The sequence below is a fragment of the Pongo pygmaeus genome, chromosome 17, assembly GCF_028885625.2.
Source record: "Pongo pygmaeus isolate AG05252 chromosome 17, NHGRI_mPonPyg2-v2.0_pri, whole genome shotgun sequence".
Classification (NCBI taxonomy): Eukaryota; Metazoa; Chordata; class Mammalia; order Primates; family Hominidae; genus Pongo; species Pongo pygmaeus.
The window spans coordinates 61,975,119-62,000,379 of NC_072390.2; the positions used below are offsets into that span (position 1 = coordinate 61,975,119).

A 25,261-nucleotide genomic window follows, 5' to 3' on the forward strand; every position below is an offset into this window, starting at 1 on the left:
AAAAAATTTTGTACTGCTCATACCATATGGGGAAATGGGCCTGCCCTCAAGTAACTGCTTCTTTTGAATCTTTTCAGTAGCTCAAACTTGAACTCAGGCATCAGTTCTTTGTAAGGCTAAAAGAACACGGCCTCTAAGTACCAAATTAGTCATTCACATGAGCCAAGTAATCAGCTAAGAATCCTTGGTACTTTCCTTGGACTAGCTGCAAGCCTACAGTCCAAAGATCATTCATCTCTAATTCAGGAAAGGCCAAAAGATACTTAATACCTGCTCCATAGTTTTAGAAGTAACTTAAGTCATGAAATAAAAGGTGCTCATGAGTCTTCTGGATGTATGTCAGCAATTCAGTTAATTCATTGAAGAAAAAAAAAATACATGTAAATATTTACTTTCATTAACTCTATACTCGGCAATTTTACAGCAAAGAACATATAATAAGAGGTGTTCACACAAAATGGAGATTAATGCAGTTAACACTGACAGGTTTATACTAAGGTACAAAAACAAGTGCTTGACTTAGAAATTTAACTTTATTTACAAATGTTCTCCTATAAACAAAGACGCCACTCTACACCTTTAAAATATTGTAACTGATAATTTCCATAAAAACCATTTACATAGTTTCAAACTTTCTGCATAAAACTGTATTATGAGATGGGCAAACAATCTCACAAGATGGTCTGAGACATAAAAACAAAGACAACCTACCCAGCATGAATGTCCTATTGACAAACTCAATGAAGAATTAAGAATCACACTCCACAATGTGCTGCTCCACCAAGAAATAGCAATGTAATGATTTTTTGAAAGGTAAATGCTTCACAATAAACAGTCTTCTTGGGTAGTACAGTGTAACTGTGATTGTTTAGGACTGCTCTTGCGGGCTAATATTTATGCTGTTTTTTTTAAATCATCATTGTAAAAAGGGCAGACTTACAGATTTTTCTGACAATGAAAATCTGTAGACACTGGTCTGGTCTCATCATTCAGGCAAATTAATAAAATAACAAGTGCATGGAAAGAATGTTAAACAAAAACATAATCATCATGTGACTGACAGAATTCTCCCTGAAATCAGAAAATATTAATACTCAATAGTATGTATAAATTTGAATTTATAGCTGAGACAATAGACAAACTAATTAACCAAGGAGCTTAAAATAAAATTATTCAAATTACCTATTTATCATTTTATGTGCAGTAATTACTTTTTAAAAATCCTTTTAATTTTATCTAGGGATAACCACTCACATCATGGCTAAGTTGCAAGGAACTTCAAAACTTTGAAAAAGAATTTCATCCCTGAGAAGTGAGAGATAGAAAAATATCTAAAAAAAGAGAAGCAACAGTCTTGCACGCTTTTAACAATCTCACCACAGCATGAACTACTATTAACATTGAGCAATCAGATATTCCAGTCCTGGAGAGTTACTGCCTTTCATGATCTGATCTTTTGTAATGAAACTACAAGTGCAACATTAAAAAAAAAACAGATAAATAGAAACCCTGGTTTTATTTTCAGCTTTACATTTTTGACAAGTGCAAGGTCAGCCAGCTAAGATATAAATATTCCAATAATGACCGAAGTAATAACTTCTACTGGCATGTCTTCTTCTGAGTCTCCATTTCCTCCACTGATATTCATCCAAATAATAAAAGTAACACAATTGCAATTGAGTTTACTATTATCAATGGCACTGTAAAGAGAAAAAAAAAAAGTTTGTTACTATAAAGAAAAATCAGAGAAAAAACTAGAAAATAATTATTAGCCTCCAGGAACAACAGAAATATCTAACAATATGTCATCATAATCATGTTGTAAATAGTTATAACAAAGAAACATTCTAAAATACATTAGATCATGAGATCCAAAACTGATGTTAAAGAGAGCTTGTATAACTGGGAGTAAGGGTTGCACTGGAACAGCTAGATCAATGTGAAACATCTGTGGATAGTCCCGGTGCAACCCCAAGAACACGAGTGCATTGGAGCCCGGCAGAAGTAGACCCACAGGGTTGCCACTGACACTTGATATTAGAAATATAGTGCAAAGAAGATTCTGTAGTGTCATTTTACTACATTAAAAATGAACTTATTTAACATTGTATCCAAGGTTGTGATTAAAGGGAGAAGAGGTCCTAATTATAATGGTTTTAAATAAAAGATTTTTGAACTCTTTTTGTCTTGAATTGCTCAAAAATATTTTCCAATAGAATGACAGATTGAAATCTCTATTTTTCTTTTTTCTTTTCTGTTTTTTTTTTTTTTTGAGACAGAGTTTTGCTTTGTCTCCCATGCTGGAGTGCAGTGGCGTGGCACAATCCCAGCTCACTACACCCTCCACCTCCCGGGTTCAAGCCATCCTCCTGCCTCAGCCTCCCAAATAGCTAGGATTACAGGTATGCACCACTGGCTAATTTTGTATTTTTAGTAGAGACGGGGTTTCACCCATGTTGGCCAGGCTGATCTCGAACTCCTGACCTCAGGTGATCTACCTGCCTTGGCCTCTCAAAGTGTTGGGATTACAGGAGTAAACCAACGTGCCCAGCTTTCTCTTGAAAACCTCCCAATACTGTATATGATTTTACAACTTGGAAACAACAGTTTCCAAAAGGCAAGCATATAATTTTGTCTTTTAGCTCTGACAGGTAACACACAAACAGATTATATATATTATACTACGCATTCTATTTGTACCAACTGACTTAGATAGAAGTAAGAAGCAAACTAAGAAAAAGAAAAAAAAAAAACCCAGTAACTTTCAAGCAGCAAAGCCATGTTAAAGAGAAAAAAAATTCCCACTACAAATGGCATATGTAGTATTCACACTCAGAAGCTTTGCTACTTAAACCACAACATTAAAACTTAAGAGTGCTCTATTAGCTTTTCTTCTTACCTCTCATCACAGTTCTTACAGATCGAATAAGGTTCATTAGCTGTGATTTAATTCCCGGCTCTTCTCCGAATCCACCAATTCCCTGGTCTGTTCCCCAGCCAACTGTATAATGTAAAGATTAGCTGTGTTAAAAGTTATTACACACTTGCCTTCCTCCCTCACTAGTCATCTTCTAAAAGATTAGTTTGAGACCTTGTTAAAGACAAACTATAAAGTCATATGACTTTTAAGAAAAGTTAAAACAATAATGAGTTAAATATTTGTTTTCTTTTTAACTTTTGATAGCAGCAACACCCCCATTTCACTACATTTACACTTTGATTTTATAAAATAAACTACAATCTAAATTATTCCATGGCATTTAATTTAGTGAAGATGGTCTTTGTAACTGTTTTTTTCTCTTTTTAAATACCATACAAAATACTTCTCAAGTCACATCTGAAAACCAAAGCATACTGTCAAGCTAATATAACTATTATAATTAGCTCAATTCAGAATTTATAAAATCCATCATAATCATTAGTATAAAAATGCTGTAGCTGAGAATCACTGTCTACATTACTTGGGGAAACTTTTAAAGTAAACCTGGTAAAGTGGGAGGTCGATCATAATAACAAAATACACAAATCTTTTCAAACACCATAATACCAAATCTTGAAAATCCAAAAGATCAAAACCCTGAAGTCTAAAATCCCCAAAATGACAAGAAATATCAAAATCTCAAAAATGTAATTCTAGGAAGAATACTTTTTTAGATTCTTTTTAAAAAATTACAATAATATAGAGACAGGGTCTCACTTTGCTGCCTAGGCTAATCTCAAGTGATCCTCCGCCTCAGCCTCCCGAAGTGCTGGGATTACAAGTACAAGCCACTGCATTCGGCCTAAGTATTTCTTTCTTTTTTTTTTAAATTGAGACAAGGTTTCACTCTGTCACCCTGCTGGAGTCGCCCAGGCTGGAGTGCAGTGGTGTAATCACAGCTTACTGCAGCCTCAACCTCCCCAAGTTCAGGTGATCCTCCCACCTTGGCCTCCCGAGTAGCTGGGACTATAGGCACAGGCCACCACACCCGGCTAATTTTTCTATTTTTAGAACAGATGGGGTTTCGTCATGTTACCCAGGCTGGTCTTGATCTCCTGGGCTCAAGCAATCGACCCACTTTGGCCTCCCGGATTACAGGCGTGAGTCACCGCACCCAGCCCTCATTTACGTTTTTAAAAGCGGAGTTATCTTTTAAAGAATTTGGGGGCTGGGCATGGTGACTCACGCCTATAATTCCAGCACTTTGGGAGGCCAAGGCTGGTGGATCACTTGAGCCCAGGAGTTCAAGACCACCCTGGGTAACATGAAACCCTGTCTCTACTAAAAATACAAAAATTAGCCAGGTATGATGGCGTGCGCCTGTAGTCCCAGCTACTTGGGAGGTTGAGGTGAGAGGATCACCTGAACCTGGGGAAGGTTGAGGCTGCAGTGAGCCGTGATCATGCTACTACACTCCAGCCTGGGCAACAGAGACCCTGTCTCAATTTAAAAAAATTTTTTAAAGAGGCAAATGTGTCATTTGAGAAACATAAAAACACAACAGAACACTTCAAAGGCCACTTTACACAAAAAAATAGGCAATGACAGCATATATGTATTTTTGCAGCACTAAAGTATGCTAATGACAGTCACACAGGTATAACAACCATGAGCAGGTGAACCATATTCACAAAGAAAGAGGTCAAAAAGGAAATGTATAAACACATTATCACTATGGTTAGTAAGTGTGTTCACCTAGCTTTATCTAACTGTGGTCATCTGAAATACTGTGACAAACAACATAAGTCTTTTGACAGATCAAAAACTACAGTAGGTCACCACTGCATATGCAATTGCCCAAAGAGCCAAAATAACAAGAAATTTTATTTTTCACTAATGCAGACAGATATAAAGAACCTTTCTTCATTTACTGAGGAAGTTTCAACGTTTTTACATGCATGCACAATGCCTAAACACAAAGTCAACACTGTGGTAATGTACCTTTGCAGTCAAATTTGCAAAGAATGCATAAAACAAATGAGAACTCTCAAAAGTCTCTACACAGTTTATACCTCCAGTATTGCAAATGATGTAAAGACGAAATATATAGCATTGGGAATCGTAAAAAATCATGCTGACAATTGAAAATAGTGAAAACAACTGAAAAAGAAAAAGAAGAAAGCTGAAAAAGATCGACATGTGATAATGTGTTATTACAGGGAGAGATTATGGGCAATTGCATGGAGATACTCCTTAAGAGCTGGTTGGCTTTCTCCATCATTAACTATATTTTGATGTCCTGCGTCACAATGAATAGCTGCTTTTTTTTTCTTTTAGGACATGGCTCTCCTCAGACAAAATGTTCACGTTCATTTTCTAGGTGGCACTTGTTCTTTTTGAAATTCTTCTATGGTTTGATATACATCAACATGAGCTTTCCCTATTAAAAGTCCCCATCCTCGGCCGGGTGCGGTGGCTCACACCTATAATCCCAGCACTTTGGGAGGCCAAGGTGGGCGGATCACCTGAGGTCGGGAGTTCGAGACCAGCCTGGCCAACATGGAGAAACCCCGTCTCTACTAAAAATATAAAATTAGCTGGGCAAGGTGGCGCATGCCTGTAATCCCAGCTACTCAGGAGGCCGAGGCAGGAGAATGGCTTGAACCCGGGAGGTGGAGGTTGCGGTGAGCCGAGACCGCGCCATTGCACTCCAGCCTGGGCAACAAGGGTAAAACTCCGTCTCAAAAAAAAAAAAAAAAAAAAAAAAAAAAGTTCCCATCCTCTGTGCCATTCCACATCCACTTATATAGAGACCACAAATTTGGTGGAAACAACACTGGTGATCAAACAGCAATACTGGTGCATCAGTGTCTTCTTACCCTACTATGCACATAATTATTTTTGAACCAGTCAGTAACTTCGCTGGCTTCTTCAGGCAAATACAGGTTCAATTCATTAAAAGTTCCTGGAATGCCATCAGCTGGAAGGAATGCTAACGCAGGCAAATGACACATTTTTAAACTGAAGTTTTCACCACTGCAGCATCTGGTAGCCAATCCACTCACCTGAATTTCCCACCAAATACAAATAAAGACAAGAACATGGTAATAGTTCTGCCTAACATGATAAAACTATCCTGTTTATACCCAAAAACACACTAATCCCTTCCCCAAAATTCAGCTTTCAAGATTTCAACATTCAGGATTTTAATCTTTTGGGGTTCAAAACATTAGGAATTATGGCATCCAGGACTTTTGAGATTATGATTCAAACCTGTAATAGCTTGGTTAGGCTCCCAAAACATGCTCTAGCCTGCCAGGAGGACATATCTTTTTTCCCCTTTTTCCTTGATCATTCCTCTTCATTTATTAATTTTGAGTTGAGGAATTTAGCCCACTACCCCTCTTATTCTCTATAAGTGAGTCTTTTACATTCTTTTGTCATTCTCCTATGATACTACAAATCATTATTTCTTCACCCTTATGCACTAATTCTTTTTCTATTGTGTGACCCATTCTTCTGAAGACTTATGTCCTCATTTCTGCAATTTGTCCTTCTCTTGTCCTCATTTCAGGTCCACTTTTTCCTATCTCGTATGACTACAGGGCTTAATTAATTCCTGACACGCTAACCCTTAAACTTGAAGAGAACAGTTTTTTAAAATATATATACCTGAAAGACTCAAATATCAGGAAATAAGATTTCACTTTTAATCAACTTTTATTTGGTTGAAATAAAATGCTAAATAATGGTTGTTTGCTTTTTTGTCACTGAGATATGCTGTGGTATAAAACTAATTTAAAATTCAAGTTTACAACAGGGCTGTTGTTTACTCCTACTCACTCTTCACAGAAACTAGCTCAGGTTCTGCTTATAGCCCTTCCAGTCCACAGGGGTTTCGTTCTTTTTTGAATTCCCATAGTACAACTACCATCACAGTTGTCACTATCGCAGCCTTTGCTATCTCTTGCAAGACTCTTTCAATAGATACCCCTGTAATCTTGATGTCTCAACCCTTTGAGTTTTCTCCCTTAAAGGGTTAGATCTTGCTACCTCAATTCCCATTGCCTACTGAATAAGGACCAAATTCCTTAAATTGACCTTCTAGTTTTATACCCTTCCACACCCCTCCAAGTATTCCTATTCTCAGTCAATTACTCCAGCAGTCCCCAACCTTTGTGGCACCAGGGACTGGTTTCATGGAAGACAATTTTTCCACAGACAGGGGTTGGGGGGTGGTGGTGGTTTCAGGATGATTCCAGCGCATTACATTTATTGTGTACTTTATTTCTATTATTATTACATCGTAATACATACTGTAATAATTATACAACTCACCATAATGTAGAATCAGTGAGAGCCCTAAGTTTGTTTTCCTGCAACTAGATGGCCCCAACTGGGGATGATGGGAGACAGTGATAGATCATCAGGCATTAGATTCTTACAAGGAGTACGCAACCTAGACCCCTCTCATGCACAGTTCACAACAGGGTTCATGTTCCTATGAGAATCTAATGCCATCACTGACCTAACAAGAGGCAGAGCTCAGGCACTAATGTGAGCCATGGGGAGTGGCTGTAAATACAGATGATGCTTAGTTCACTCGCCTGCCACTCACCTCCTGCTAGGTGGCCCAGTTCCTAATAGGTCCATGAGAGTAATTTAGGGGTCCCCAACCCCCAGGCCAAGGGCCTATTAGGAAAATTACTCTGGAAATTGGCCAGTTGTCCAGGAAGAAAGACTTCCTCCCAATACTGACATTTGGGGGCTTCACCTCAATGAAACAGCCAATTTCTTCATTCACTTAATACTGAGACCCACCAGTAAACAAGCCCTGACTACACACATGGAACTTCCAAAGAGCTTCTCAGTCCCTTACAATTAAACAGATAGTCAAGAAAGAACAATTCTTAATATGGAAAGACATATCAAACAGAAATGGAGACTCTGAGGAAGAGAAGATGCAAGAAGTAGAAAAATGCATTTTTTAAATAAACATCCTTAGATAAAAGCCATTGTAGCTATGAAACAAAAACAGAATACCATAAGAACAGATCCCATCCAGGGATCAAGCAGCTCTTGCTACATGAGGATTAAAAGTTCAAAAACAGGGGTTGAAAGATGAAATTAAGAACACCTACCAAACACAATTAAAGAAAAAAGAAAATTGGAGTATAAATCTGTCAAAATAATCAGTTCCAAAAAGAGAGAAAAAAAAATAAGAAGCAATTATTGAAGAAATATTAAGTGAAAATATCCCCAAACGAAGGACATGAGCCTTTTTAGCCAAAAGGGTCCAATCAGAAAACAGCCCAATGAATGAGACAATTAAAAGGTACAATGTCTTCAAAACTCTGCAGAAAGTTTCAATCTAGAATGCTATATCTAAATCACAAATCAACTATAAGAATAAAAGTCATTATTTTTTACCATTCAGCTATGAGCAATATTCATAGTGATAATAATGTAAATATGGAATGCTGATATAACCAATAATTGGTTGGAGAAGGGAGAGATGGAGAAGTATGTGTACAGTAATCCCCCCTTATCTATGGGGCATATACTCCAAGATCCCCAGGGGATGCCTGAAACCATAGATAGTACCAAACCCTATATATACTATATATATTTTTCCTATATATACACACCTCTGGTAAAGTTTAATTTATAAATTAGGCATAGTAAGAGACTAACAACAGTAACTAATAATAAAATAGAGTAATTATAACAATATGCCAACATCACTGCTCTTACACTTTAGGGTCATTATTAAGTAAAATAAGGGTTACTTAAACATAAGCACTGCAATATTACAACATTTACTCTGATAACCAAGACAACTGCTAAGTGACTAACAGCTAGCTGAGGAAGGCAGCATACATAGCACGGAGATGCTGGACAAATGAGTAATTCATGTCCCAGGTGGAATGGAATAGGACGGTACAAGACTTCATCATGCTACTCATAACAGCCCACAATTTAAAGTGTATAAATTACTTATTTCTGGAATTTCCCATTTCAGTATTTTCAGACTATGATTGACTGCATGTAACTGAAACTGTGGAAAGCGAAACTGTGAATAAGGGAGGACTAGTATACTTGTGCTCACTCAAGCCTGAGTGTGCTGCTGGTGGTATAATTGTGTGAAACCCTGCCATAGCATAAGTCAATAGTTTGCTTCTAAGGAATGGGGCTCAGGTCGAGGAGGAATGAGGCAAATGGCTTCTTTCTTTATAAACTGACGAGCTTTTTGACTTTGAAAACCATACACATATTGCTTTGATAAAAGTAAAAACAAAATTTAACAAGAAAGCCCTCTGCAATTAGGTCTTCCTCCCCACAATATGAATATCCTGAGGGCTAGGATGAGTTCTGTGGCATCATGTTATTTAAAATTATGTTTTAAAACCACCTTTATATGGTATTGATAGTTTCAATTTTCTTTACTTGTTTTAAAATGTATCATTGGTAAAATTATCAATCCTTTCCATCCACAGCCACAATTTCGCATATGGTAAAAAGGATTTGTCTTAAGTACTATATGGATTATGCACTCAATTTTTATTGGAAACCATACTTCCCAGCAATCTTTTTTTCGTTTAGATCTGTTCCAAAAAATTGCTTAAGCATATTTTTTTACATGTGAGATGAGTGACTCCCAGAAAAAAAAAAAAAATTGCTCTTCAACAAAACAAGATAAAACTCTACAATACTGGAATTAGCACAATTTAAGCATCACCACTGAAGTAATTTAAACATATAGTAAGTTCTCAATTAACTGCAGCCCAGTATCTATTCTTATGCCACCAGAATGAAAAAAAAATGGAGGGAGAATTTTTGGATGGAGAGAGTAAATCATTAGTCTAGATATTCCACATACAAATAAAAATGTGACAAGTAAAAGATCAGGGGCCAGGGATTATCTTTTACTAGAACAAATAGTTTACCCTCCAACTGCTATATAGGGAGTCTCAGTTGTTTTTCTCAGGAACCTAGCCAAAGCTTTAAGAAGCATTGCTGTTTTTCGTTTTTTTTTTTTTCTTTTGAAGAGAAAGATTTGGCCGGGTGTAGTGGTTCACACCTACAATTCCAGCACTTTGGGAAGTTGAGGTGGGAAGATTGCTTGAGCCCAGGAGTTCGAGACCAGCCTGACAAGAAGTTAAAAAGTTAGCTGGGTGTGGTGTTATGCTCCTGTAGTCCCAGCTACTCAGGAGGCTGAGGTGGGAGCAGTGCTTGAGCCTGGAAGGCCAAGGCTGCAGTGAGCTGTGATCATGCTACTGCACTCCAGCCTGGGTGCCAGAGACCCTCTTTCCAGAAAAAAAAAAAAAAAAAGAGAGAGAGAGAGATATTTAATTCTCTGGCTTTCTTGTCACTTCCACAGCTAGAGGGCCTGGCAGAGAATAAATGATAAGACCAGTCAGCAGTACTTGCTACCTTAATTTCAGAAATAAAGTTGAATAGAAAAAGTTACTGACTGCAACCACCAAACATGTTCTTCTGCTGTCCAGACTTCAAAAAGTCACATACAAAATGGCAATCCATCCAGGCTCAGCCAAAAACCCTCGGCACACATATTTTGAAGAAAAAGTACTAGTAACAGTTTTGAGAGCTCGCTGACCCTGAGCAGATCTCAGCCTCTCTGAGATCAATTTCCATATCTATAAAAGAAAATGAAAGTGATTTTGTCAATGTTACCAAGTTTACATATGATCAAATGCTATCATAAACATGAAAGTGCCTAATAAACTACACAAAGAACTCTGCTAATGTAAGTTTTTAAAAAGTACCTTTATCAAAAAGATCAATGGTGGCTAGGTGTGATGGCTCACGCCTCTAATCTCAGCACTTCGGGAGGCCAACGCGGGCAGATCACTTGAGGCCAGAAGTTCAAGACCAGCCGGCCAACATGGCAAAAAACTACCTCTACTAAAACTACTAAAATTATCTGGGCGTGGTAGTGTGTGCCTGTAATCTCAGCTACATGGGAGGCTGAGGCATAAGAATCGCTTGAACCCAGGAGATGGAGGTTGCAGTGAGCTGAGATAATGCCACTGCACTCCAGCCTGGGTAACAGAACAAGACTCTGCCTCGAAAAAAAAAAAAAAGATACATGCAGAAGTAAATTATCTGGTATACATATACTACTTTTTCTTAGTTCTATATTATTTCCATTTAATCCCTGATAAAATTCAACAAAAGCTTTTTAAAATTCAACAATAGCTCACTCACTATTTTAAAATCTAAAATAATATATTGGTCTAGAGCCATCATTTATTAATAAACCCTAAATCAAGTAATAGCGCGTGGTATGTTAACTGTGTGCTATGGCCTGAAGCCTGGCCGTCTGCAAGCCAGAAAGAGGGCCCTCACCAGAACCAAGCCATGCCAGTACCCTGATCCTGGACTTCCAGGCTCCAGAACAGTGAGAAAATTGTTTAATCTATCCAGTCTATAGTATTTTGTTATGGCAGCCTGAGCTGACTAATACACTGATTTATGTGAGGGATGTTTCTATTGTGGTGTTCATAACACATACCTAGTACTGGATATGATAAATACTTGTCAAACTGGTACTGGATAAAGCAAACAAAAACTCTAGTAAGAACAATTTTTTGCAGGTATCAAAATCCACTTCACTATGTGGCATTTTTTTTTCTTGCACTAAAAGGAAATTAACATCATTGTAGAAAACTGGAAGAAACAACATATTCCCTGTATCACTGTCAAAATATTGGCTAAATTATTTATAAGAATACACATATCCCTCACATCAGGAATTGCAAGAATATGATAATGATAAAGTTATTTAATTATTTAGAAAACATTCGTTGATTGACAAAACTGTAAAGATAAGAGGATCCTTCTCAGTCTACTGGAGGAGACAGAAAAAAAACTACAGTGATGCTATGACCCATGGAGATGGGTCACAGACGGTTTGTGGGAAAGGGCAATGCCAGAGGTAGGTCTTAACTGACAGGCTGACGAGTTAACCACTTAAAGGGGTTAAGTCAAGGTCACTAATGAGTAAATGCTCAGCAGTGGTAAAAATGGTACATAGGACAAATACTGGGGAAGGATAAAAGAGGAGGAGGAGGAGGAAGGGGCACCTTATGGTGGGCTTGTAAATCACAAGAGAGTGTTGAAGTTTATATTGAAGGCTACAGATACTGAAGAACTGAAGAATTTCAAACCACTGAAGAACATGCTCAGCTTCACCTGAGAGAAGCGAAACTGGAGGCAGGATGACCAGTAAGGAGTTTGCTACAAAAATCCATGCTTGCTTATCTAAAAACCCAAATTAAAAACAAATAAAATTAAAAAACCTAGGCAACAAGAAAGCACCTATATAAACAATATTTAGTAAGTATTTAAAATATTTTAAAGTTCTATTTTAAAACATATTTAGATATTTTTAAACAACCTTATCCACTTAGACGAGCCAATGTAGTGTGTTCCCTTAATTTGGGACCACATTCAAAACACATTCTCAGGCAAAATATTTCTATGCTACCTCTGTAGAGAAGACAAAATGTGGAAGACAAAGTTCTAGAGGGAAAAGTATTAATATTTTTGGGCCATTCTAATATTCCAATAGTTTGTAGCAGTTTTTTTTTTTTTTTTTTTTTGAGACAGAGTTTCACTCTGTCACCCAGGCTGGAGTGTGGTGGAGCAGTGTTGGCTCACTGCAACCTCTGCCTCCTGGGCTCAAGCAATTCTCTTGTCTCAGCCTTTCAAGCAGCTGGGATTACAGGCAGAGCGTCACCACGCCCAGCTAATTTTTATATTTTAGGAGAGACAGGGTTTCACCACGTTGGCCAGGCTGATCTCGAACTCCTGACCTCAGATGATCTGCCCGCCTCAGCCTCCCAAAGTGCTGGGATTACAGGCATGAGCCAACGCACCCGGCCCCCTGTACCAGGAGTTTTTAATGTAAGGGCACAAATGTCAATCACCTGCAGAAATTTTGGAAAATACACACTACTGAACTTCACTTTAAAAATTTGAATGTAGATCTAGAGTAGGGTTTGGGCATTATATTTTTTAAATGCTCTTTTAATAATTCTGAAATATACTTTCAAGTGAGAATTACTGGTTTATTGGAACAATGGCTTTAAATATACAAAATTGAGACCATTCTACAAAATCTGAGATGCTACAGGCATCATACAAATCTATGCTTTCCTAAATTAGCTGTGGAGACAGAATGGAATTACAGTATATTTTATATTAACCCCAATCAATAATGTGAAGTTAACTGTCACTTATTATTCTCCAATTAGCTCATATAGTTTATTTAAATAAATTACATTCCTTGAAGGCAAGAACCAAGTATTTCTCTTATAAACCCAAAATGTCTGAAACAATGTTAGACACATTGCAGGTGTTCTAAAACATATCCCAGTTGGGCGTGGTGGCTCAAACCTGTAATCCCAGCACTTTGGGAGGCCGACGTGGGTGGATCACCTAAGGTCAGGAGTTCAAGACCAGCCTGGCCAACACGGTGAAACACAGTCTCTACTAAAAATACAAAAATGAGCCAAGCGTGGTGGCGGTAGCACCTGTAGTCCCAGCTACTCAGGAGGCTGAGGCAGAACAATCACTTGAACCTGGGAGGCAGAGGTTGCAGTGAGCCGGGATCGTGCCACTGCACTCCAGCCTGGGCGACAGAGCAAGACTCTGTCTCAAAAAAAAAAAAAAAAAAAAAAAAATTTAGCTAGGTGGTGGTGGGTGCCTGTAATCCCAGCTATTCGGCAGGCTGAGGCAGAATTGCTTGAACCTGGGAGGCAGAGGATGCAGTGAGCAGAGATCATGCCATTGCACTCCAGCCTGGGCCATAGAGCGAGACTCCATCCCAAAAAAAAAAAAAAAAAAAAGACAAAAAAAAAAATCCCTTAAGTTTCACCTAAGGGTAGGATAATCAAAGACTTGTTATTAAACATAACTAACAATATGAAATGAAATGAACATTATTCAGCCTGTAGCATTAGTGAGTATTAAAAGCTCATTAGATTTCAAAACCATGAAGGAAGATAGCACTACAGATTAGTTATGTCTATTTTTAAACTTTAGGTAAAGGAATTATCCAATATATATTCTTTTGTGCCTGTCTTTTGCTCAAATTGTGTCACAGTCATCCATATTGCTTTGTAGGACCACAGTTCATTCTTTTTCATTGTTATGCAGCATTCCATTATATGCATACAATTTAGTCATTCTACCATTTCTACTTTTCATTGTGATTATGCTATGAACATTCTCATACATGTCTTTTGGTGCACATATTTATGAGCATTTGTGTAAGAGTGAAACTGCAGGATCACAGATGTGTATGATGAGCTTTAGTTACTTCTGCCAAAAAGTCTTTCAAAGTGGTTGTGCCAATTTATACTTCCATCAGCAGAGTATAAGAGTTCACACTGTTCTATAACCTTATCAAAACTTCCTATTTTCAGGTAAGAATGTGTAATTCAAAAAACAAAGACCCCCCAGCTTTCTGGATACCTTACAATTCATACATATAATTCAATGGTTTGAAGTACATTCAGAGTTGTGCAACTATCACCACATTCAATTTTAGAGTATTTTTACCAAACCAAAAGAAACCCTGTACACATTGGCAACCACTTCCCACGCCCTCAGGCCCTCCAGCACCAAGCAACCACTAATCTACTTTCTGTCTATATAAAATTGCCTAACATAAAGAGTATCACATGCTATGTAGTCTTTCTTATAAACAGTATCATATGATATGTGGTCTTTTACGACTAGCTTCTTTCACTTAATATAATGATTTCAAGGTTCATCCATATTGTAGCGTGTAATAATACTTCATTACTTTTTTTTGCCAAATAGTATTCTACAGTATGGATATCTACAGTTTAGTCATCAGCTGATGGACATCTGGGTTGTTTCCATTTTTTGGCTTTTATGAATAATGCTATTTTGAACATTCCATGTTTGTTTTCAATACTCTTGGTATACCTAGGAGTAGAATCACTGTGTCATATAGTAACCATGTTTAACATTTTGAGGAACAGCCAGACTGTTTTCTGAAGTGGCTGAACCATTTTACATTCTCTTTAACAATATATGACAATTCCAATTTCTTCACCACCTCACCTATACTTGTTATTATTTAGTGTTTTTAACTTTTTTATTTATTATATTATTTTACTTATTAACTTTTTTATTATAGCCATCCTGGTTGGTGTGAAGTGGTATCTCACTATGGTTTCGGTTTGCACTTCTCTAATTAATAATGTTGACCATCTATTCATGTGCTTATTGATCATTTGCTTATGTTCTTTGGAAAAAATTCTATTCAGTTCCTTTGTAAATGTTTTAATTGGGTTATTTATCTTTTATTATTTAGTTCAAATAGTTCTTTATATATTATGGATAGAAATCACTCATTAGATATCTGAGTTGTAAATATTTTATCACAGTCTGTGGTTGTCTTTTAAAGCATGAACTTTTTAAAATTTTGATGAAATCCAATTTATGTATTTTTTCTTTGGCACTTGTGCTTCTGGTATTGTATCTGAGATGGTTTTACCCAACCGAAAGTCACATAGCTTTTTGTCTGTATGTTCTTCTAAGAGTTGTATAGCTTTTTATCTTACAGTTTGTAAGTCTATGATTATGAGTTAATTTTTGCAGATGGTGTGAGGTAGGAGTCCAATTTTACTTTTTTTTATATGGCTATTCAGTTGTTATAGCACAATTTGTTGAAAAGGCTATTTGGCACCCTTATTGAAAATCAATTGACATAAATGTAAGGATTTTTTTAATGGACTTTAAATTCTATTTCATTGATCTATGTCTACCCTTATGCCAGCATCATCCTGTTTCGATTATTGGACCTTTGCACTAAGTTTTAAAATTGGAAAGCACAACTCCTCCAATTTTATTCTTCTCTTTCAAGATTGTCTTGACTATTCTGGATTCCTTGCATTTTCTCTAGGATCAACTCACCAGTTTCTTCAAAAAAGCTAACTGGGATTTTGATAGACACCACATTAAACCTATAAATCAATATTAAGTACTATCATCTTAATAATATTAAGTATTCTGATCTGTGAATATGGGAAGTCTTTATCTTTAAAAAGATCTTTAATCTTTCTTTCAACAATGTCTTATAGTTCTCATAGCATGAAACTTGTACTTCTGTTAAATTTATTCCTAAGTATTTCATCCTTCTTAATACTGTAAATAAAATTATTTCCTTTATTTCATTTACAATTGTTCATTGTGCACGGAAAAACAAATGACTTTTATGTAGTGTTCCTAAATCCTGCAATCTTATTAAACTCATTCATTTGTCCTAATAGCCTTGTAGTGGACTCTTTAGGATTTTCTATATATACAAAATTATGTCATCTATAAACACAGTTTTATTTTTTCAACCTCATAATCTGGATGTCTTTTCTTTTTTCTTGTCTAACTGCCCTGGTTAGAATCCCCATTATGATGTTAAATAAAAATGGCAAGAGAGGACATCCTTGTCTTATTCCACATCAGGGAAAGAATTTAGTGTTCCAGCATTAAGTATGATGTTAACTAGGGAATTTTAATACATGCTCCTTATGAGATTAAGAAAGTTCCCTCCTATTGTTAGGTTGTTGAGTATTTTTTTTTTTAATCATGAAAGGGTACTGGATTTTTGTCAAATGCCTTTCTGCATTTTTTGTGAAGACTGTGTGATTTTTATTAATATCATTGATTACATAACTGATTTTCAAATGTTAAACCAACCCGGTACTCCCAAGATAAATCAAATCCCACTTGTTCATGGTATATAATCCCTTTCATAGGTTGCTAGATTTAGTCTGCCAGTATTTCATTGAGAATTTTTGCAGCTATATTCAAAAGAGATATAGGTCTATAGTCTCTTTTCTTGTGATGTCTCTGTCTGGTTTTCATATTAGGTTAATACTGACATCATGGCATGAATTGAAAAGTGTCCTATCCCCTCCATCTTTTGGAAGAGTTTGTGAGAAATTGGTATTAAGTCTTCTTTAAATGTTTGGTAGAAAGCAATGCTGAAGGCTTGACTTAGTGAGAAGTTTTTAAATTATTAATTATCTCTCTTTGTATGTTATAGGTCTATTTGTATTTCCCATTTACTTGAGTCTAGTCAGTCTAGCTAAAGACTTGTCAATTTTGTCAAGGAATCAGCTTTTGGTTTTGTTAATTCTAGTATTTTTCTACTACATATTTCATTAACTTTCACTGTAATCTTTATTATTTCCTTCCTTTTGCTTTTTTTTTGTGGAGGCTGCGAAAGCAGGTTGTGGCTCAAATGACAGAGACTCTTACTGTTCTGAGATTTAGCAGATTGACATTTCTCTTTTTTGGTTTTTTTTTTTTTTTTTTGAGACAGGGTCTCACTGTGTCGCCCAGGCTGTAGTGTGGTGGTGGGATCTCAGATCACTCCAACCTCTGCTTCCTGGGTTCAAGCGATTCTCCTGCCTCAGCCTCCCCAGTAGCTGGGGTTACAGGCACGTGCCACCACACCCAGCTAATTTTTTGTATTTTTGGTAGAGACGGGGTTTCTCCACGTTGGCCAGGCTGGTCTCGAACTCCTGACCTCAAGTGATCCGCCCACCTCGGCCTCCCAAAGTGCTGGGATTACAGGCATGAGCCACGGTGCTGGGCCTTCTGTTTTGGTCTTTCTTAGAAAACATTTTGTGTATATGCCTCACTGATCATCCCCTCCTCCACTCTCTTCATAGCGCTGACTTGTTGAAGAGACAGGGCTAGTTTTCATTGTCACTGCTGAGATACGTCAAGCTCTAAAAACAAAACCACCACCATAAAACACATCCCCATATCCCTTCAAGCTACCTTTTCTTCTTTTCCTCCAACTTAAAGATAACATTGGATAATCTTACTGTCTCCATTTTATAACTTTCTACTCATTTCCCAACCCATTCCAATCTGGATTTTACCCACTGCTGTAATTGCTCTTGTAAAATCACCAATGACCTCCATTACCCTGAATCAAGGCTCTTTTCAGTCCTTAACTTACAGTAGTCCTCCCCCTTAATCTTGGAGACACACTTCAAGATTCCACAGTAGATGCCTGAAACAGAAGATAGTACCCAACCCTATATGTAGTATATTTTTTTCAATCTGATAACCAAGTGACTAATAGGTGGGTAGCATATACAATGTGCATATGCTGGACAAAGGGAAGATTCATGTCCTCATGATACAGGATTCATCAGGCTACTCAGAACAGCTTGCAATTTAAAACATGAATTGCTTATTTCTGCAATTTTCCAATTAGTACTTTCAGATGGCAGGCGACTACAACTGAAACTGCAGAAAGCCAAACCACAGATGAGTGGGGACTACTGTACTAAGCTACTCAGTAACATCCCACTGTTGTAGTATCTCTTCAAACACTCCCTGACTCTGGTGAAATCCCACTGTCTAGGTTTTTCCATCTCTCTGTTTTGCTCACTTGTCAAGTTCTTCTGTCAGTTCTTCCATCTCTACCTAAACAATAAATACTAGAGGAGATTCTAGGGCTGTCTGGGGCACCAGTTCTTTTTGTACTCTACTCTCTTTTCTTTCGTAACTTCATATATTATTATATATTCTCACATGACTTCATTTATTATCTATGCTTGACAAACTCAAATTTCAATCTCCACCCTAATTCGTGCTGCTGTTCTATGGACTTAAATGCAACTGGCTAACATCTCCACTTGCATATCTCATAGAAATCTCAAACTGAGCATGACTAAAATTTATTTCATTATATCTTCACCTCCTTACCTAGCACCATCACCCCAAATTTTCCTCCAATACTGTCTAACTCAGTAAAGGTATTACCCTTCACTCGGTGGCTTAACCCAGAGGGCCAAGAGATCTTTGACTTCATCCACTCTTATTCCCAAAGTCCAACAGTAAATTCTGCCTTTTCTACCTTTTTTTTCTTCCTTCGAGACATAGTCTTGCTCTGTCACCCAGGTTGGAGTGCAGTGGCGCGATCTCGGCTCAATGCAACCTCTGCTTCCCAGGCAAGTGACTCTCCTGCCTAAGCCTCCAGAGTAGCTGGGATTACAGGTGCCCGCCACCACACCCTGCTAATTTCTGTATTTTTAGTAGAGACAGGGTTTCACCATGTTGTCCAGAGTGGTCTCAAACTCATGACCTCAAGTGATCTGCCCACCTTGGCCTCCTAAAGTGCTAGGCATGAGCCACCATGCCCAGCCTCTACTTTTAAACTATCTTTTGATCCACATAAGATTCCTAGGGCTGCCATAACAAAGCAGCACAAACTGGGGGGCTTAACAGAAATTTTCTCATAATTTTGGAGGCTAAAACTCTGAAATCAAGGCGTAAGCAGGGTTGGTTCCTTCTGCGGGCTCTGAGGGATAATCTCATCCATGCCTCTCTCTTAACATCCAGTAGTTGCTGGAAATCCTTGGTATACCTTGTCTTATATGTGCATCACTCCAATCTCTGCCTCAGTTGTCACATGGTCTTCTGCGTGTGCATCTGTGTGTCTCCAAATCTCTCTTTTCTTATAAGGGCACCAGTCATTAGATCTAGAGCCTTCAATCTAACCCAGTATGATCTCATCTTAACTTGATTATATCTGCAAAGACCCTGTTTCCAAACAAGGTCACCTTCATAGGTATCAAGGGTTGGGACTTCAACACATCTTTTTGAGGGACACAATTCAACCCCAAACTTGATCCCTTCTACTTTTCTGGATAGCAGTGAACAGATGAACTCTGGAAGATGACATTTGAATCCTAGCTCCACCACTTTCTACTTTCTACCTGTGTGTTCTTAGAAAAGCCACCTACTCTCTTTGCGATCCTAGTTTTCCACTGGAAAACAGAAACTCTCTCAGAGTTGCTGTGAAGGCTACACCAGTTAATATATGTAAGACACTTGATACAGATCCTGTACGTACGTGCTACATAAGTATTAGCTATTATTATTGTTGTCATACCCACTTGTGTCTACTTGCCCTATTTAGAATGGTTCTTCCTTGGGAGGCCGAGGCAGGTGGATCACGAGGTCAGGTGTTCGAGACCAGCCTGACCAACATGGTGAAACCCCGTCTCTACCAAAAATACAAAAATTAGCCAGGCGTGGTGGCGCGTGCCTGTAATCCCAGCCACTCGGGAGGCTGAGGCAGGAGAATCGCTTGAACCTGGGAGGCGGAGGATGCAGTGAGCCGAGATCGCGCCACTGCACTCCAGCCTGGGGGACAGGGTGAGACTCCGTCTCAAACAAAAAGAATGTGTCTTCCCACATCCACTGCTTTCCCTTCCAATCTTTCCTCCGTATTGTAGCCTGAAGGATCTTGCAAATAACACAAATCTGGTCACGTCGCTATCTTAAGACCCTCTTCTCACCTGCCTCAGTTTTCACACCAGGTCTACACTGCTTAAAGCTCTCCTCACCCTTCCAGCTCCTCCCAACCCTTCACCTTCACCGAGTTAATGTTTACTCATGTATCAGATTTCAGGTTAGACACACTTCCTCCAAGAAGCTTTCGCAGATACACAAGTTAATATCTGCCCGTACTTCTCTTACATAATACTCTCTATACTTGTTATTGTCACTTGTTTAGTTTTTATTTAGATTAACTTCCATCAGAAGGGCAGAGTAGCTGCTGTAACTTCAGTTACTATAAATGGGCCTGGCACATACTTTGCACTCAATAAACATCTTCAGAAGTAAATGAAATGAATCAATCTTGCTCCTGGGTTTACGTTTCAGTGATTCAAACGGGCATACTTGGTACACAACGTGAGGTCCTGGAAGGTATAACTTGTGTTTTCATTTTTGAATTTCTAAATTCTAGCAGAGTTTTTGGCACACTGTATGCACCCAATAAGCTATCTGAATAAACTTTTCTTGGAACATGAGTGTCTGAATGTCCTGATAACTCCAACACGTTCCCTTCCTATAATTCCTAAAGCCCAGGAACACTTATTGCCTTCCAACAGTTAGTGAACTACTGATGCTCCAAAATGAGTCACGCCTCCTTCCCCTCCACACCCAACTCGTTTTGTTTTGTTTTGTTTAGACGGAGTCTCACTCTATTGCCCAGGCTGGAGTGCAATGGCGCGATCTCGACTCACTGCAACCTCTGCCTCGCAGGTTTAAGTGATTCTCCTGCCTCAGCCTCCCGCCCGGCTAATTTTTGTATTTCCACCACCACCTCCGGCTAATCTTTGTATTTTTAGTAGAGATGGGGTTTTACCATGTTGGCCAGGCTGGTCTCAAACTCCTGACATCATGATCCGCCGGCCTCGGCCTCCCAAAGTGCTGGGATTACAGGCGTGAGCCACCGCGCCCGGCCCCACACCCCCAACTCTTAGCCCAAAACTCAGACCCCGGGTTTTCAACTATTAAAAGTAGTCACAGGACCGCGACACTGCACTGCAGCCTGGGCAACAGAGCGAGACTCCCCCTCAAAAAAAAAAAAAAGTAGTCACAGAAAACTGCAATTAAATTACTGACCTGAAGTAATCGCAAGCAGAGGCGTCCCTAACTGACCTCTGTATCGCTCCACCCTAACACCCTGGGCCCTGCACAGCGGATGTCTGTTGAATATTCTCCCGGCTGTTGAGCCCAAACCTGATGAGGGGAAAGGCTCGGCTTCCACTCCGAGCCGAGCCTTCCGCTGTTCTTCTGTCCCGGCCTTTGGTGTCCCCTCACGCGGCCCCATTAGGTTCCGCGCCCCCGGGGACTCCGCCGCCGCCCCAGCCCGCGCCCCGCGGTCCCACTCACTGTTCTTGAGGAATCTCTCCTCGTGCAGCACTGCGATGGCGTTGACGCAGAGCAGGGCTGCCTGCAGCAGTGAGTACAGGGTAAAGGCCATGGCCGTCCGGAGCCGCCCCGAAGTCCAAGCGATTTCTCTCCCGCCGCCGTAAGGGACGTGGCGCCTCCACGGCCGGCGCCTTCCTACGGAAGCCGATGGGGCCCAAGACGAACTCTCCGGGAAGCCCCGCCCCCATCTGGCTAAGAACCGCCCCTCGCTGAAGATTGAAAGTCCTGCCGCTTGTCTAGACCGGTGATGTGCAATCAATGCTCTGGTGTGGCCAGTGCTGCAGGTGCAAAATACACACCAGATTTCACACACTTGAAACTGGAACAAGGATGAAGAATATCCCAATAATATTTTTGTTTTTTGAGATGGAGTCTGGCCCTGTCGCCCAAACTGGAGTGCAGTGGCAGGATCTCGGCTCACTGCAAGCTCCGACTCCCGGGTTCACGCCATTCTCCAGCCTCAGCCTCCCGAGTAGCTGGGACTACAGGCGCCCGCCACCACGCCCGGCTTATTTTTTGTATTTTTAGTAGAGAGGGGGTTTCACCGTGTTAGCCAGGATGGTCTCGATCTCCTGACCTCGTGATCCACCCGCCTCGGCCTCCCAATAATTTTTAAATGTTGATAACATGTTGAAATGAAAATATTTTGAGGCCGGGCGCGGTGGCTCACGCCTGTAATTCCAACACTTTGGGAAACTGAGGCGGGCAAATCACCTAAGGTCAAGAGTTCGAGACCAGTCTGGCCAACATGGCGAAACCCTGTCTCTACTGAAAATACAAAAATTAGCCGGGTGTGGTGGTGGGCTCCTGTAATCCCAGCTACTCAGGAGGCTGAGAGAAGAGAATCGCTTGAACCCGGGAGGCAGAGACTGCAGTGAGCCGAGATCCAGCCTGGGTGACAGAGCAAGAGGAAGGAAGGAAGGGAGGGAGGGAGGTTTCTTGTTTATTTTTAATTATTTTATTTAATGTGGTTATGAAGATACTGTAAATGACACGTGAGGCTTGCATTATATTTCTATTGCTCAGTACTGCACTTGATGCTCCCAGGAGATACAGGAGATACTGATAGTCCCATTTCAGATTTCAGAATACTAAAACAAAATAACTGTTTTAAAATTACTCAGTGAGAAACAGCCCCTCCTTGACCAAACTCCAATAAAGATCCTCTGAGCCTCTTCTTTTTTTTTCAGGAACAGGGTCTTGCTCTGTTGCCCAGGCTGGAGTGCAGTGGCACCATCATAGCTCAATGCAGCCTTCAACTCCTGGCTCGAGCAGTCCTCCTGCCTTAGCCTCCTGCTTAGCTGTATGTGATGGTTAAGACTGAGTGTCAACTTGATTGGATTGAAGGATGCAAAGTATTGATCCTGGGTGTGTCTGTGAGGGTGTTGCCAAAGGAGATTAACATTTGAGTTAGTGGCTGGGAAAGGCAGCTCCACTCTTAATCCAAGTAGGCACCATCTAAGCAGCTGCTGGAGTGGCCAGGATATAAAGCAGGCAAAAAACCATGAAAAGGGTATGCCGAAACCAGCTCAGTCGGGGAGACCCTAACCCAGTGGCACTAGAGGAATTAAAGACACACAGAAATACAGAAGTGTGAAGTGGGAAATCAGGGGTCTTATAGCCTTCAGAGCTGAGATCCCCGAACAAAGATTTACCCACATATTTATTAACAGTAAAGCAGTCATTAGCATTGTTTCTATAGATGTTAAGTTAACTAAAAGTATCCCTCATGGGAAATGAAGGGATGGGCCGAATTAATTGCAGCAGGAACATGCCCTTAAGACACAGATCTCTCAGGCTTTTGTTTGTGGCTTAAGAATGCCTTTAAGCGGTTTTCCGACCTGGTTGGGCCAGGTGTTCCTCGCCCTCATTCCCCTAAACCCACAACCTTCCAGCTTGGGCGGTAGGGCCATTATGGACACGTTATAGTGCTGCAGAGATTTTATTTATGGCCAGTTTTGGGGCCAGTTTATGGTCAGACTGTTGGGGGCTTGCTCCCAACAAGGGTAGACTGGCTTAGCCTCCCAGCCTACATCTTTCTCCCATGCTGGATGCTTCCTACCCTTGAACATTGGACTTCAAGTTCTTCAGCTTTGGGACTCAGACTGGCTTCCTCAGCTTGCAGATGGCTTATTGTGGGACCTTGTGATCGTGTGAGTTAATAGTACCCAATAAACTCCCCCTTTGTATATATATCTCCTATTAGTTCTGTCCCTCTAGAGAATACTGACTAATACACTCTATTACAGGAATGGGTCATCCCGCCAGGCTGAGCCCTCTTCTTGACAACATCTCAATATTGGCCACTTAAAAACTACAGATTCTCAGCCTGGGGAACATGGCAAGACCCTGTCTCTACCAAAAATACAAAAAAAAAAAAAAATGCCTGGGCTTAGTGGTGTACACCTGTGGTCCCAGCTACTAGGGAGGCTGAGGTGGGAGGATCACTTGCACCCAGGGGACGGAGATTGCAGTGAGGTGAGATTGAGCTATTGCACTCCAGCTTGGGTGACAGAACAAGACCCTGTCTAAAAAACAAAACAGGCTGGGCGCGGTGGCTCACGCCTGTAATCCCAGCACTTTGGGAGGCGAGGCAGGTGGATTATGAGGTCAGGAGATCGAGACCGTCCTGGCTAACATGGTGAAACCCCATCTCTATTTTTTAAAAATACAAAAAAATTAGCCGGGCATGGTGGCGGGCACCTATATTCCCAGCTACTCGGGAGGCTGAGGCTGGAGAATGGCGTGAACCCGGGAGTCGGAGCTTGCAGTGAGCCAAGATCACGCCACTGCACTCCAGCCTGGGTGACACAGTGATATTCCATCTCAAAAAAAAAAAAAAAAACACTACAGATTCTCCACACAAATGATGTGCATATTGTGTATCTCCTTTACTCAACACGAAAACACTTGAGTACTAACATAGTTTCTTTTTTTAATTGTATTTATTTATTTTAAGACGAAGTCTTGCTTTGTCACCAGGCTGGAGTGCAGTGGCAGTGGTGCCATCTCAGCTCACTGCAATCTCCGCCTCCCAGGTTCAAGTGATCTTCTGCCTCAGCCTTCTGAGTAGCTGGGACTATAAGCGCATGCCACCACGCCCAGCTAATTTTTTGTATTTTTAGTAGAGACAAGGTTTCACCGTGTTAGCCAGGATGGTCTCGATCTCCTGGCTTTCGTGATCCCATCTGCCTCAGCCTCCCACAGTGCTGGGATTATAGGCGTGAGCCGCCACCACGCCCCTGCTGGGATTACAGGCGTGAGCCGCTGTGTTTGGCTGAATACTAACATAGTTTCTTTTTTTTTTTTTCTTTTTTTTTTTTTGAGACAGAGTCTCGCTCTGTCGCCCAGGCCGGACTGCAGTGGCGCTATCTCGGCTCACTGCAAGCTCCGCCTCCCGGGTTCACGCCATTCTCCAGCCTCAGCCTCCCGAGTAGCTGGGACTACAGGCGCCCGCCACTACGCCCGGCTAATTTTTTTGTATTTTTAGTAGAGACGGGGTTTCACCATGTTAGCCAGGATGGTCTCGATCTC

The 25,261-nt window shown here is 40.1% G+C and overlaps 1 protein-coding gene across 1 annotated transcript; it reads right to left on the reverse strand.

The window, feature by feature from the left end:
• Positions 1 to 514: 514 nt before the first annotated feature.
• On the reverse strand, positions 515 to 21,891 carry IER3IP1 (immediate early response 3 interacting protein 1). Its single transcript, XM_054460955.2, has 3 exons — positions 21,689 to 21,891; positions 2,900 to 3,001; positions 515 to 1,700 (listed from the first exon to the last, which is right to left on the reverse strand). The coding sequence occupies exons 1-3, from the start codon at positions 21,777 to 21,779 to the stop codon at positions 1,645 to 1,647; spliced, it is 249 nt and encodes an 82-aa protein (XP_054316930.1). The 5' UTR covers positions 21,780 to 21,891; the 3' UTR covers positions 515 to 1,644.
• Between the last annotated feature and the right edge of the window lie 3,370 nt (positions 21,892 to 25,261).